Raw genomic sequence first — 13297 nt, 5'->3', positions numbered from 1 at the left:
ATCTCTCCTTGTAGCTGATGGCGTCACCCTTCATGAAGCTCATGGGACATGTTCAAGGAAGAGCTTGAATAACTTTTTAATGGGTATCATTATTGCAAGGTCAGATGGGAGATCTTGAGATTGCAAGAGTGCTGGGTCGCATTCACGCTGGTCAAGTAAGCATGCTCTTATGTACCCAGAGGAAAGAAGCTCTTACGTACCCAGTGCACTCCAAGTTTTCCCTTGGTGAAGAACGCGGGCAAGGTGTTTCCAAAGCCGGCTTGGCAGCAGGTTCTGGCTTTGCAGCCGAATGCTGTGCTACGCAACAGCGTAGCTGTTAGAGTTTTACCTAACTACTGGCAGATTACATCTTAGGTGTGTAGGTCCGCTTCCAGAAGTATTGATGGAAAAAAATTGTCAAAATTGAGTACTGGACTCGGAAAAGGCTGGGACATCACTGAGATTTTAGATTGTATGCAAGTCCCAAGGTAGTTCTCTGTGACTGTTTCCATAATGTGAAAGTGGAGCTTGACCTGCTATCAGTGAAGTAACTAGAAGTCCCTTAGGGATGCTCCTGGGAAGAGAATTAGATTCATGTTACATTTAAAAAAAAAGTTACAATGAAAATGATACAAAAAAATTTCAGTACTTAGATATGCTTTTTTTCTTGATGCGTCCATGGGCAGCTAGTGAGCTGCATTTAGGAGTCAGTGCCTGAGCCGGTCAAGACAGCAGTTTTGGGTGAATTAATACACAGTTGGAGAGCTTTATATATCAAAAATGGCTCATTTTGTGCTACACAGTGTGTTTGAACTCTGATGCGAGTTCAGACAGGAACTCCGAAGAAGAGTTGTGTACTGATGAGGAAATTTGTTAGAAACAGCATTATGAAGAAGCATTAAGCTTTTTGGGTTGAAAGGATCTATTGACTACCTTGGTTTACTCTCCTATAAAGCCAGAAGTTGAAGCCCTGAATCTCGGACACTGCAATTGCCTTTGCTGGCAGAAATATCTGTGAAGTTTGTGGCTAAAATGTACCTACTCAGTGCTGATTTACCAAGGATAACACATTTTTGTTACCGGTTACTTAACACTGAAGTTAAAGTCTTGCCATGGCGTTAGAAGGTTTTCTCTGTAGTGATGAATCATGTGGGTGTCAGCATACTGTCATTTCTTTTTTTTTCCCCACCAGTTTGTTTTCCTTTGAATCTGGGAGCCTTGTACAATACTGTGAAGAGCAACACTGTAAAATCAGGAAATGTTGAAATAAGGTTGCTTTATAAAATATTCATTCATTGTTGTGTGTCGCTTTATCCATGGACATCTATCTCATTTAGTACAGAGAACTGTTGCTCACTAATGAGCAGTGATTTAGTATTTTGTTTCCCCACTCTTAACTATGTCTCTGTATTATTTAACGCACATTGTTCAAATATTGTTCTGAAAATAGAATTCTTTTTTATTATGAGCTTTTCCATAATGCTTCATTTGAAGTCATAAGCGTTTGGCACTGCTGTAGATCAGGTTCCAAGGACTCTCAGGTCAGACTTCCATTAAATTAAGTATTAAAGATCACAGTTACAGATCATCCTCATCAGTAGAAAGTTAGGCTTAAACAAACTGACCAGCATCACAGTGGATGTGTAAAAGGAGCAGGGACGATATACAGTTCTTGAATGAAATGTTCAACTGTCTTAACTGTATGAGGCTACCTTTCTACAGGCAGATTCCTGCAGTGTTTCTTTACACCTTTCTCAGCTTCTTCAGTAAGTGGGCAAGGTCCCCTGCAAACAACAGTCTGTCATTACACAACTACGATTTATCCCCAGAATACCACTTCTGAGCTAAATGAAATATACAAATCTATGTGGAAAAATAGTAAATGATCATATATTTAATGCCTGTATTGTAATAGATATTGCTGAGGTGACAAATTAAGGTTGCAGGAGTTTCTTGATTTGAAAACTGTCTGATTTTTGAGTGTTTGACTTGCAACTGTAACATTTTAAGATAGCTTGTAATATTGTGCAGATAACAAGATAAAAAATTCTAACTTGGCTATTGTGTTTTGGGACATACGGAAATAGGTGTAAAAACAGGGTCAACAAATGTTTTTTCCTACAAGAAAAACATATAAACATAGCCGTGACCTAATCTTTATTTGTACACTGTTCATGTTTTTCTGACTGTGTAAAGCGGCCTTAAAGGAGGCCTAACATTTAGCCCATTGTGTATTCTTTGTAACATCACTAACTCATGTTTTTTCTGCTTCAATAATTCCAACGTTTTAACAAAAAACTTGTGTTTAACATTTGTTCCAGGGCTGTTGTCATGTGAGACATGTTTTATTTTTTTTAACAACATTTCCTAAGACTCTCTGCCTGCTGCTCGTGGTTTAGAGTGAAGGAGGAATGTAGTTTTGTAACGTGCGTGTCTGAACACTTGAATTTCTGAGAATGCAAGTTCTTACTCCTTTCATGAAACAACCTTGACAGGAATAATTTGCAATACCCATTGTACTCTCCTTTTTGTATCAGGTAGGCAGAAAAGACTTCATCTCTTGAGTACCTTAGTAACTATGCTAGTTTGCCCTGAGTTCTCAAACAACCACAACAACTTCTAACTTCATTTTAAAGCCAAATTTTCAGTTCTATAATTTATTTTACTCTTTCCTTTGTCATTCTAGGTCTTCAGTTAATAACAGTTATCTGGATGATAAATGTATGTAATAATAACAAAGAAATATGAGGGAGAGGTGTTGCTATAGCTGTCAGAGATCAGACTAAAATACCTGCTACCTGGGGAAAACACCTCACAGCTTTAACTAGTGGCAGATGCTGGCACTGCAGCAGTTGTAAAAAAGTTTCAGGTATAGTATTGCATCAAGTTACCGTTTCTTAGATTCAGTATTGAGTGTTGAATCAATATGGCCAGTATTTTTAACATAATGTGCTCCAGCCTCAGTACTCAGTGTATTTGAGGTTCTTGGAAAATGCAGATCTTTTGCTCCTCCCGCTCTCAAAACTTTCTTCTTTCCAGCTTAGATCTTCTCTCCAAATATGTCTATACTGCAGCCTGTGCAAATCAGTTATAAAACTGATTGGGTGTTGGAAGCAAACTAGTTTGCTTCCTGTACAACACTACGAGCATAGAAAAATACGTGATTGCATACTGTTTTGTTTTTTTGCATGAGGCCTCCTTTTTTGCCTAGGATGTTCTCATCTCCGGATGAATGGATTGTTTTGTGGAGGAAGGTATTGCCTGTTAAATCCTTGCCTCATTTTGTTGATGAAATTGCAAGGTACCCATGTAATAGGGGAGAGAACTGCAAAAAGGAAAAGGGTTTTGCGATGAATGTTTATCTGGAGCACATTATGATATTTGTAGATCAGCCACGAAGTAACAAAGCTTGAGTGCTGGGAGCTGAAGGTCAGTGGCTGCAGTGGTTTGAGTATATGAAGTGCTCAGTATTGCTAATTACTTTGAAAAAAACCTGATACTTAGTCTCTCAAATGGAAGCCCATAGATATACTTGAGTTTCACTTTTCCATACCTTTTTCTTCCCAGTTGTAGAATGGCCGTGATACCATACCTTTACTTCAGAGAAAATATATATGAAGAACCTAGATACTTTTGTGAGAAGCGTTTTGTGAGAAGCACCAACAAGAATCAAACAGTTGTCCTGCGAACAAAGATTAAATGCTGTGGACTATGAGAGTGAATAAGGCAAGGAGTGTTTGTGAACAGGAAGAAGGCTAAATATCAAGTGACTGCTTATTCGTGAGATATTGTCCATTGTGAGTATTACTTGAAACGGTAACCTTTTGAAGAGATGTTTGATATAGTTAAAGGATATGAGAATGCACATGCAGAGGGAGTAAATCAGGCTTGCAGAGGGAGCAGTACCTTTGCCTGTTATTAATTCTGAGGCCTTGACTGCAGTCTATGCTCTAATCCTTACACTAGTACTAAGCATAGTAACAGCATAATACTAATTAATACCAATTGAATAACATATTAACATAGAATTTATGCAATACTGTAAATGATATAAACTAAGGTTTGCGTAAACTCTATATGTATGTATTTCCTTACCTGCCAGTATCTCGTTTCCCTCACATATGGAATAAGTATTAATCTGTGTTGCACAGGGAAGAAATGAGGCCTAGCAACGTAGACAGCCGTGTGCTGAACATCTTTCTCCTATAAGTAAGCAGTTAATTCTAGAAGCCAGTTGCATTACTTCTGGAAATATTGCTCAAAATCACAAGGAAGTGGTTGCAGAATACAGTGACAGGTGTCTTGCTGAAACTCCTACCAATCTTACAGATCTGGGCTTAAGTTTTAGCCCAGTTAAAATGCTTTACTGATAATCCTAGAGAATGCTGCCTGCTCTAGAACAAAAAGAATAGAGCAGATGTATATGGAGTGTCAGTTTTGGAAAAAACCTTTAAGATCGATGAGTTTTCAAATCCAATGAAATAAAACACCTTTTGAACTAATTAACAACAGTTCTTCGGGAGTTTTTCATTGGTGCAATTTATATACAAAGACTATAAAGCATAAATCTAATATTTAGTGAATTGTGCTTTATTGTACTGCATTTGTCTTTAGGTTTTACCAGCTGAGGTTCCCTCTATTTAAACTGTTTATACAGCATCAATTTCATTTTCACTGTTTGCCCCAAGCCTTTTTGGAATTCTCAGCCTTTGTGGAAATGACTGAGTTTATTTATTATTCTATTACCGTGAACAAACTAATGTGATAGAACAGGCTTAGAAAAAGTTATTTTTTGTCTGTAAAAACTGATTCTGTAAGAATTGAGTTTAGCAATGAAGCAGTTTGCTTGAGCCTACAGTAATTTGAAGACGACAGATTTTTAAGAAATATTAAGCCCAATGTGTATGCTAGAGATGTTTAAAAAAAAAAAAAAGATAGGCTTCATAACAACAGAATTTGTGAATGAGCTTGTATAAACAGATATATTAAAGACACATCAGAGACAGTGAATTGACCCTTTCTGGTTGGAAGGACGCTAACAAATGTCATCCAGCAATACTTCCATACATTACTGACTTTACAATATTTTTAATTTTATTTGCACATTTGAAAATACAAACAAAAATATTAATGAAGCACCTAGAGTAAAGCTGAAGAAAAGGACAATGCGTGTTCATTAATCTCAGAAATTCAGGCAGCTTTATTGCCAGTGATCACATGAAGTATAGTTCTACTTTCAGCTTGTACACAGTGGTACCTTAGGTTTAGTTGCTGTAACTTCTGGAGCTGTGCACTTTACATGGAAATCTCTGAAAGCCGTGGTGTGTGGTAAATTTAGCAAGTGGCACGAGCAGGTCACTTAGGGTATTCTCACTTTTAAAGTGGGAATGTCCTACAGGAAATCTATCTTTAAATAGCAGTCAGAGAACGAGGCTGCGGTATGCAGTTGTTGACATGACTTTGAATATCCGTGTTGTCATAGATGCAAACCACAGATAAGACTGTCTCTGCTTTGGCTTCTTCTGTTAAATATGTATGCTTTTCGGATAAAATGACATGGGGTTGAACTTTATGAACTGCATCTCTTACTATTCAGTGGATGTTCTTAAAGAATATTCTCCATCATTCTGGATGATCTTCTTTAATACCTGATCCACAAATTTTGGGATGCTGCAGGAAGTGATTAAGAAAGTCTTGATCTCAGCAGTTCAGTTTGATTATGAAACTCTTACAATATGTTTCAGTTTCGTTGAGTCTTTTGTGTTGTTTTGGCTGTCAATTAGAACCAAGGATGTGCGCTGATGATTCTCTACTATTTCAGCAACACTGTCAAAGCGCTAGATAGAGAAAACAAAAATTAGTTAGTAGCGTTAGCTTCCTTTAAGTGCTCTAACACTAACAGTAATCAGTGTATTATCTCTTTTTCTCTTTGGTCCTCCCAGCACTGAAGATGGTGGAACTCTGCCTTTTAGTAAGAGCGCTAGTCCTGTACTTAGTCCTGATTCTAATCATAAACAGATTAAATTTGGACAGTGGCAGAGATTACTGCCACTAGCTGTCTCATCTCATGCTCTTTTCCCTTTGTTGTTGCTGCCTGCACAAACCAAACCATACAATTTATAACTTGGCATGTTAGACTGACACCACTTTCAGCTTACCTTAATTTCCCAAGCTGCAAACTATGGCAGTTTGGGATCTGCTTGATTTGTGGCTCAGCCACCTGATAGAGGGCTGGTGATCTCTGGGAGTAAGATGGTACAGACAGCTAGCAATGATAACTGTTTCAGCCATTCAGTTTTCATCTGTTTGTCATTGTGAATTAAAACCCTGAATCTGCGAGGTCTGTTGCGCTTTTCCTTTTGGTCTTCAGCCAAATACATATGGAACTGCATCTTTCACTTTTTCCCTGAGGTCATTTTTGACCCGTTGTTGAGGGCCAGATGAGCTCCAGGCTATTATTTGTTCTGTAGCCTCAAAATGTTGCCTGGGAGGCAGATAATTAGGCTCAGGGAAGCCTTTCACTTCCCTTAAAAGCCTACTTTATGCAGCGATAAAACCCAATTTTTGTTGATATTTGGGTTCCAAATCTCTGTGCAGCTCTCAGAATAACTATCTGTGTGGTATAATAGCCAAGCAGTGATTTTTACACTCTAGAACTAATTTAACATATTCTTTATGTGAGAATAGGAGTAAAAGTACACTCATTCTCTTTTTTGATAGAGATTTGAGGGAGAGAGCAGTGATGACTTTTTTTTTTTTTGAAAATTACTGGTGCGTAGCTTCTGCCTTTACAATTTTCAAAAAACTTAATTGGAGTCTAAGTAGAAGGTGAATAGAGGACTGGAGATGGCTGGAGAATTTGTATCTAGTAACTGCAGTTCTCATCCTCATAGCTGTTCAAAATGGTTATATGAGTACGTTTGAAACTAGATTTGTGGTTTTAATTAGCTACGATGTGCAGTAGCTGACGTTACACTGGTTTAATAAGCCTGGTAAATCAGTTGTCACATAGGGTATACTTTTATCTTGATGCATAAAGAATCCTCTTGATCATAGTGCGGCATACCCTAATCCTTTCTTATAAAGCTATATAACTGAAAACAATAAGAGTGGAAAAACCACTCTCTCACCTCTTCACCATTTTTTTCTCTGCCCAGTGCATATTGTCGTGTTGATTCAATAAATCGTATGGGGATGTTGTATACTCTTCTGTTATAAAACACAACCAGTGTGTATGGTTGCCTTGAATCCTGTCCAGAACTCTTTCTAATTAGGAAAGATCCATCCTAAAGAAGGAAAAGAAAATAAATAGTGCGTTCAATTTTTTTTTTCTAACAGCTTAGTCTGTTTTTAGCTTCATATTTGTATCTGTATTAGTGTTAAACCTTTTTCTCCCATTAGGGAAACTTAATAGAGCAGAAAGGAAGTAGCATGTATTCCTGCTGTCCAAGATTAGCTTGCAAAGGTGTCCTCTAAGAGCCACCTTTTCTGCTGCTTCTGCCTGTTCTCTCTCAGCCAGAGAAAGGAAGAAGAAATAAACGTGCAGTGTCAGAAGTCTGTTGGGGTCCACAGATGATTAGTAAAGTAAGTTGCTATCAGTGGCAGTAGGTGGGCAAAAAAGCAGTGAAACACAGGTTAGAATTACTGTTTCTACGGAGCTGTAAAAAGCACCCTGATCATGATCACCTAGTATCACTGACAACGTAGCCCAGTGCTCACTAGCTAGCAGTAGCCTGTGCTGGTGATAACCCCAGGGTCGCTGCCCCACTCTCCTACTTTGTGGCATGATACAGAAGAGAGCTCTCAAGAGTGGAAACATGCCTCATGCTGAGGATGAAACTCTACATGTGATTAATCCCTTTTGTGACATTAGTTTCATGTACACAAATAAAATAGTCAAGGCAAGGACTCAAGTTCTCCAAATATCTAAATGTATACTGTTGCTGTTTCAAAATGGGTAGCAGCATCAGCCTTTCTAGATAGTAACTGTTTTTACAGTGGTGGTTAATATTTGGGATGGAGGTCATTTAAAAGCCATGAGACTTTGCCTTTCATTTTAGAGAATGCCTATGAGCTATCACATCTTCCTCAGCTCTCAGCTTTCTCCCCAGTGCACTGCTCTTTGCTCTGAGTTACACTGATACAGCTTTGATTGTCTTGGGATGGAAAGTATAAAAGTTAAAGAGTTTCACCACAGTAATTTCTTGTTTGACAACATCTGCATGGGATAGTATTTTGACCTGTTCAGCATACGGCTCACTCTTAGAATATATCTAGCTGTCTTCTCATTTTTTTATTTGCAAAATTTCCTAAAACAGACATTCTTTAAAAGCGTGACATACCTTATTTGATCGATACAATGCGTCTTCTGCTGTTTTACGATCACAGGTAGCAGCATACCATGCTTTACTATGAACACCAGCATCCTAGAGAGAGAAGGAGTAAGTGTTACTTGTATCACATCATTGCATATTACCATCAAATAGCACTTGTAAAATAATAATAATAAAAAAATGAACTTTTTTGTAGGGGAGTTGCTACTAAATAATGACGACTGTGAAGAACTCAAGTGCAGAACACCTCAGGAAACAGAATTCAGACAAGCGTTTGCCAGGAGCTCATAATTTTCATTAGATAGAGGCAGTACAAAGAAAAACTAGTGTGTCAGAACAGTGGGAATGGATGTATAATAGAAGGCTGATACATGATAGAAGAAAGATACCCTGAGGAAAGTCTTCAGGTACAACCAGAGGACAGTTTGGCATTTGTAAAGCAGAAGGATATTCCAGTAGAATTTAAGGAGAGTTTTCAGGAAGCGTTGAAGAGTAGTATGACCATTAACAATTTCAATGCCGCTCAGCTGTGGCCTAGCTCATAAAATGTCTAGATTTGGTATGTAAGGTTTTGTGAAGGAAATTTTTCCATATGCTTAGTGCTATTTGTGAACGTGACCAGGATTGCCTCCATCTGGATAGTGTGGAGGTAGGCTAAGTGTGTCTTTGGCTCTTTGTTGTTATTAAATGAGTTATTAAATGTGCCCCACAAAACTCAGGAAGCATTAACGTCTCCCCTCTACCTGCCCAGCAGTGCAGCGCACAGTACTTTCACCTGAGACATAGGAGATTTGGATTCAGTTCAGGTTCTCTGTTGTTGGAATGAGTCTGAATATACCATCACATTTAAAACAGCGTTACTAAGTAAAGGGCATAAGCTACATTATGTTTACCGTGGGTGCCACGGACAAAGATTACATCTGTGACAGAATGCAGAGGGGCTAGTATTTTTTAACATACCTCTTGGGTACCTCATTTCTGTGTGGTGTGCCCCTGTCAACACCTCACCAAGATTCCCCTTCTTCTCTCCATTTATTGCATACTTGTACAGGCAAGGCTTTGTACAGTGATTGGACTTGTCCAGAACCTGTTCTTCCAGGGAAAAGCATTGGACAAAGGACTTCATCATGGGGACATAGGGTTGGATAAAGATACAGTGTGGGAAGACTGGCAACCCAAAGATAGGTGGATTCCATTTTAGAAGATAAAAGGTCTAATAACATAAGAAGTATGAAGATAAAGAGATAGGAGGAGGTGATGGCAGTTGGGAGTGAGCATGGCAAGAGATTATGATTTGGGTATAATAGGATATGGTAGAAAACTGGGTAGTAAGAAGATGCTTTATTGGGTGTACATTTGGGAACAGGAGTGGAGTTTAGGGGTAGCCTGTGGAGGGTGAGATTAGAGAGGTCCAGGAGAAAGATCCTCCATAAGACTATAGGGGAAGGACAGGAATGAAGGACTAGAAACAGGTGAAACCTATGCATTACCAGGCTCCGATAGCTAGAACGAATAGTTTATAAAACCAGCAATCATAGAAAGTGAGCTCCTGGTGAGGTGGGTGATGCAAAAGCTAAACCCAGTGAATGGAGAGGCTTTAGAACTAGTGCACATAGTGCATAGTGAAGTTGCATATTATGGCTGAGCTGGCCTAGCTGGCTCATGGCAGCCAAAAAGGGAAGGTCTTGGCCTCTCCCTTATGCTCTTTCTGGTGTTCCTCTGACCCCAAGATGAGATAGTTCGCTTTGGTAATTGCAGAAAAGTATGTTACATTTTTTTTTGTTTTTCTTGTTTTGTTTGACTGTGAGGTTGGTTTACTGTCAGTTTAAGGAGTTGGCTCAGCTCACTGCAGGCTCAGAGGACTGCCACAGAAGCACATGGCTGGGAGTGCGGAGGCAGTGAGGAGAGAGCAGAGCCTCCTTTTTGTGGGCACGAAATTCTTGGAATTGGCTCAAGCCGCATCATGTAACTTCATCCCCAAAGTCCTTCAGTGTGTCTGTCCGGTCACACTATTAATGGGAAAAGGACAGGATAAGAGGAATTGCAAGTATGCAAGGTACTCAGCACTGTGGGAATGAGCGCAGTAAACCAACCTTTATTCAACTGAACAGGAAGGAGTCGACTGCCCAAACCCTTCTTTCTTCCTACCCTATCTGTGGGGTATACCCTGGGAGCAGAGAGCTGCTGCCACTGTTTGGATGGGAGCCAAACAGGTAATGAACCTATACTGGCATCAGTCAAGCCTGCGAGCACTTGTGTGGTACAGCAAATGGTAGTACTGCTGTATATTTTAATTGGTGGGAAATAACACCAACTTCAACAGTTAATTTTCATTTTTTAACAAAATGGATCTTTTAAGGCTCTGGTTTTGCCTGTGGGTGTCGCATAAAAGCTGTGAATGTAATTGTTACAAGCCGTTTATTTTAGTGTCTACTGGATTGTTTATTTGAAAGCGATTTTTATAATAATATCCAGTGTGACTTACTATTAAAATTGTTCCAGAACTTTGAGTCCTTTGTGTTCCTCACTGTTGTATTATCTTTGTCATGTCAGGCTTTAGAACATTTAGCGTTACTGGCTCTGCATAATAGAGCCTTTGTTTTGCACTCAACAGAACTATTTTTACCTTGTTTGTGACTACTGGGCTAATAAGGATGGCTTCCTGCATTTTGCGGTCTCCCTTCATCCAAAAGGAGAGTAAGGGGTATAGTATGGAAATGAAAATAGCTTTGCATTTGCTCAAATGAATAATCTTAATGCTTAATGTTGGAACAAAATAGAAAAAAAAAAAGAAAAAAAGACATCATAGAACTACCTTAGTATTAACAATAATGAGAAGAGGTCTGTTTAAAGGAGCAGAAAGGAGTAGACTAGTGTAGGGGGAGGCACCATAGAGTCTGCAGAGAGAGGCAGCAGTGCCTTGCTTCTCAGGCCCTACAGCTTTGCTGACACCCCAAACTACACTAAACAGGGCAACGTTCATAATAGCCCAGCACAGCAGAATGCCACTCAGCAGAGCATCTTCCTTTTTCTCCTGTAAGTTTCTGGATTTTCTTAGCCCATCTCATTAGTGCAGGCCAATGCTATAGCTGCAGATGGCTTCATTGTATCTGCTTGGTGCAAATTTTTTTTTTTTTTTAAGCACACTAGCAGGCAAAAAAGTATAGCTATAAATTAGAAAAAAGAAAAAGGCAATTAAAAGCTCTTTATAATCGTCTGTATCAAGGGCTAGACTAAATACTCTAAACTACAGGTTTCCTTGTATCAAATGGTGTCTGAATATTATGACCTGAGAATTTAGGAAGCTTTTTGGGTTTTGTTTAAAATAACTGGTAGAGTGCTAAGGTTTGGTATAATGCTATTTAAGCATTTTTCTACAGTTTGTTAAAGCTCTCCTACGCTATGTGTTGTAAACATTTTGTATGGAAAATTTAGATTATTTGTGCCATAAATAAAATTTTCACTACAGATGGAGCCAGAGTCCTTATATAAAAGGGGAAATGGAATGCGAGCGGCCTCAGCAAAGGAGTATGACTTAGGGAGGGAGATAGTACTTTAAGTAAACCAAAGGATTAGAAGACTTCTGTAACTTGAAATGCCTTTAGCTAATGTTATACCTGGTCTGCAGTACTTGAAATGGATGAAAAACTGCTGCGAGGGGAAGCACTCAAAGAACGGTTTGCAGCTTCTGGCACTTCTAGAAAAGAGAGAGTACAACAGGTATAAGTTCTCAAAGAACATTTTGTTTTATTATCCAAAATTGTTTGTTGTGAGAATTTTGGAAGGTCTGGAAATGCTTGACCTGTGGTATCATTCAGGAAAGAGATGTACTTGTGTGGACCCTATGTGAGTGCCTGGGATACTTATCTGCTCACAAGAGGATCTTTGCATATAAATATAGAGAAACAATTTGGAAACAACTTGGTTAATAGCCAAAGCTATATTTAATATGCAAGGAAAAAAACCCTAAGCAAATCAGAATATAGCAACGAGTAAAGAAAAATCAGGAAGACTATGCGAAAAGTACTCAATATCTAATGTGAGAGGTAGTCATATAGGTGAAGGAGTCAGCAAAACTAATGTAGCTCAGAGATAACTTTTCACTTATTTCATCCAAATGAATTGTTTGCACATGTGCTCAAGAAGCCTCGGCAGCAAAATAAAGAAGCAGAGCTAGTAGGGAAGACTACGAAGTTTGAAAATAACAGAGCATAGTGGAAAATACGTGATATTAACTTGTGATAACAGAGCATAGGAGAAGATAGCTATCATGGCTGAAACACAGATGTTGAAGAATTTGAGAAATCCAGAAATTAAGAGGCAAATGGAGGAGTACTGTTGCATGCATTAGCATATAGATATGATGGAAATATGGGAAATTGATATAGATGATTGGTTTTCTGATAAGACAATCTTGGACAAACATAGCATAGATGTCTGCTATAGGCACTTGCGTCAGATTTGGGTACAGGTAGAGAAATGTTTAATATTAAGAAAAGATGGCTATAGAAAGTTGAGTGTTAGAATTATCAAGATGGGAGGCTATATTTCCTGTTTCTTTTACTTATTGGAAAAAAATGCTACTAGTATTGTTAGTGCTCACCTATTCCTGAATATGATACTTTGCAGACTGCTTTACTAAATAGTCACTGATATAATTCTGATTTAGATTTTGGTTTCAGAAAGCAGTACGAACATGATAGTGATCATGCGATGATTCAGAGAATTAGAGAATGCAGTTGGACTGAAGAGCTCAAAGACTTCTGTGAGAAGTAGATTTAGATTTTCTTTATAGTAAAGAAGCAGTTGTCTGGAAGTTGCATTCCAGGTGGGTGGGAGAAAGTTGTAAGGAGCAGTGCCAGCTCTCAGTGAATGAATAATCACCTCAAGAAGGCTATTAAAGATTTAGAATTTTGTTTTCCTAGCATATTTTGACTGACTCGCTGCAAAAGCTGTAGCGGACAGTTTCTTTGTATGAAGAAAGA

General features: G+C 38.6%; 1 protein-coding gene and 1 long non-coding RNA gene across 16 annotated transcripts in view; one reads left to right on the top strand and one right to left on the bottom strand.

The window, feature by feature from the left end:
* The first annotated feature begins 2632 nt into the window (after window positions 1–2632).
* Window positions 2633–13297, top strand: part of LOC138067800 (uncharacterized) — a 51041-nt gene continuing 40376 nt past the window's right edge. Inside the window, exons 1-2 of the long non-coding RNA XR_011142143.1 lie at window positions 2633–2848; window positions 3547–3776. This is a non-coding gene — a long non-coding RNA (uncharacterized lncRNA). The remainder of the gene's footprint in view (window positions 2849–3546; window positions 3777–13297) is intronic.
* Window positions 5044–13297, bottom strand: part of BLNK (B cell linker) — a 103042-nt gene continuing 94788 nt past the window's right edge. For all 15 annotated transcript variants that reach the window (XM_068949988.1, XM_068949982.1, XM_009677767.2 and 12 more), the window contains 4 exons: window positions 11930–12009; window positions 8322–8405; window positions 7110–7265; window positions 5044–5816 (listed from right to left, as the gene is read on the bottom strand). In XM_068949988.1, the coding sequence (XP_068806089.1) occupies window positions 5697–5816; window positions 7110–7265; window positions 8322–8405; window positions 11930–12009 (440 nt within the window). In that variant the 3' untranslated portion in view covers window positions 5044–5696. The remainder of the gene's footprint in view (window positions 5817–7109; window positions 7266–8321; window positions 8406–11929; window positions 12010–13297) is intronic.

Source organism: Struthio camelus, chromosome 7 (assembly GCF_040807025.1).
Source record: "Struthio camelus isolate bStrCam1 chromosome 7, bStrCam1.hap1, whole genome shotgun sequence".
Lineage (NCBI taxonomy): Eukaryota > Metazoa > Chordata > Aves > Struthioniformes > Struthionidae > Struthio > Struthio camelus.
This window is presented reverse-complemented; position numbering and strand designations above follow the sequence as displayed.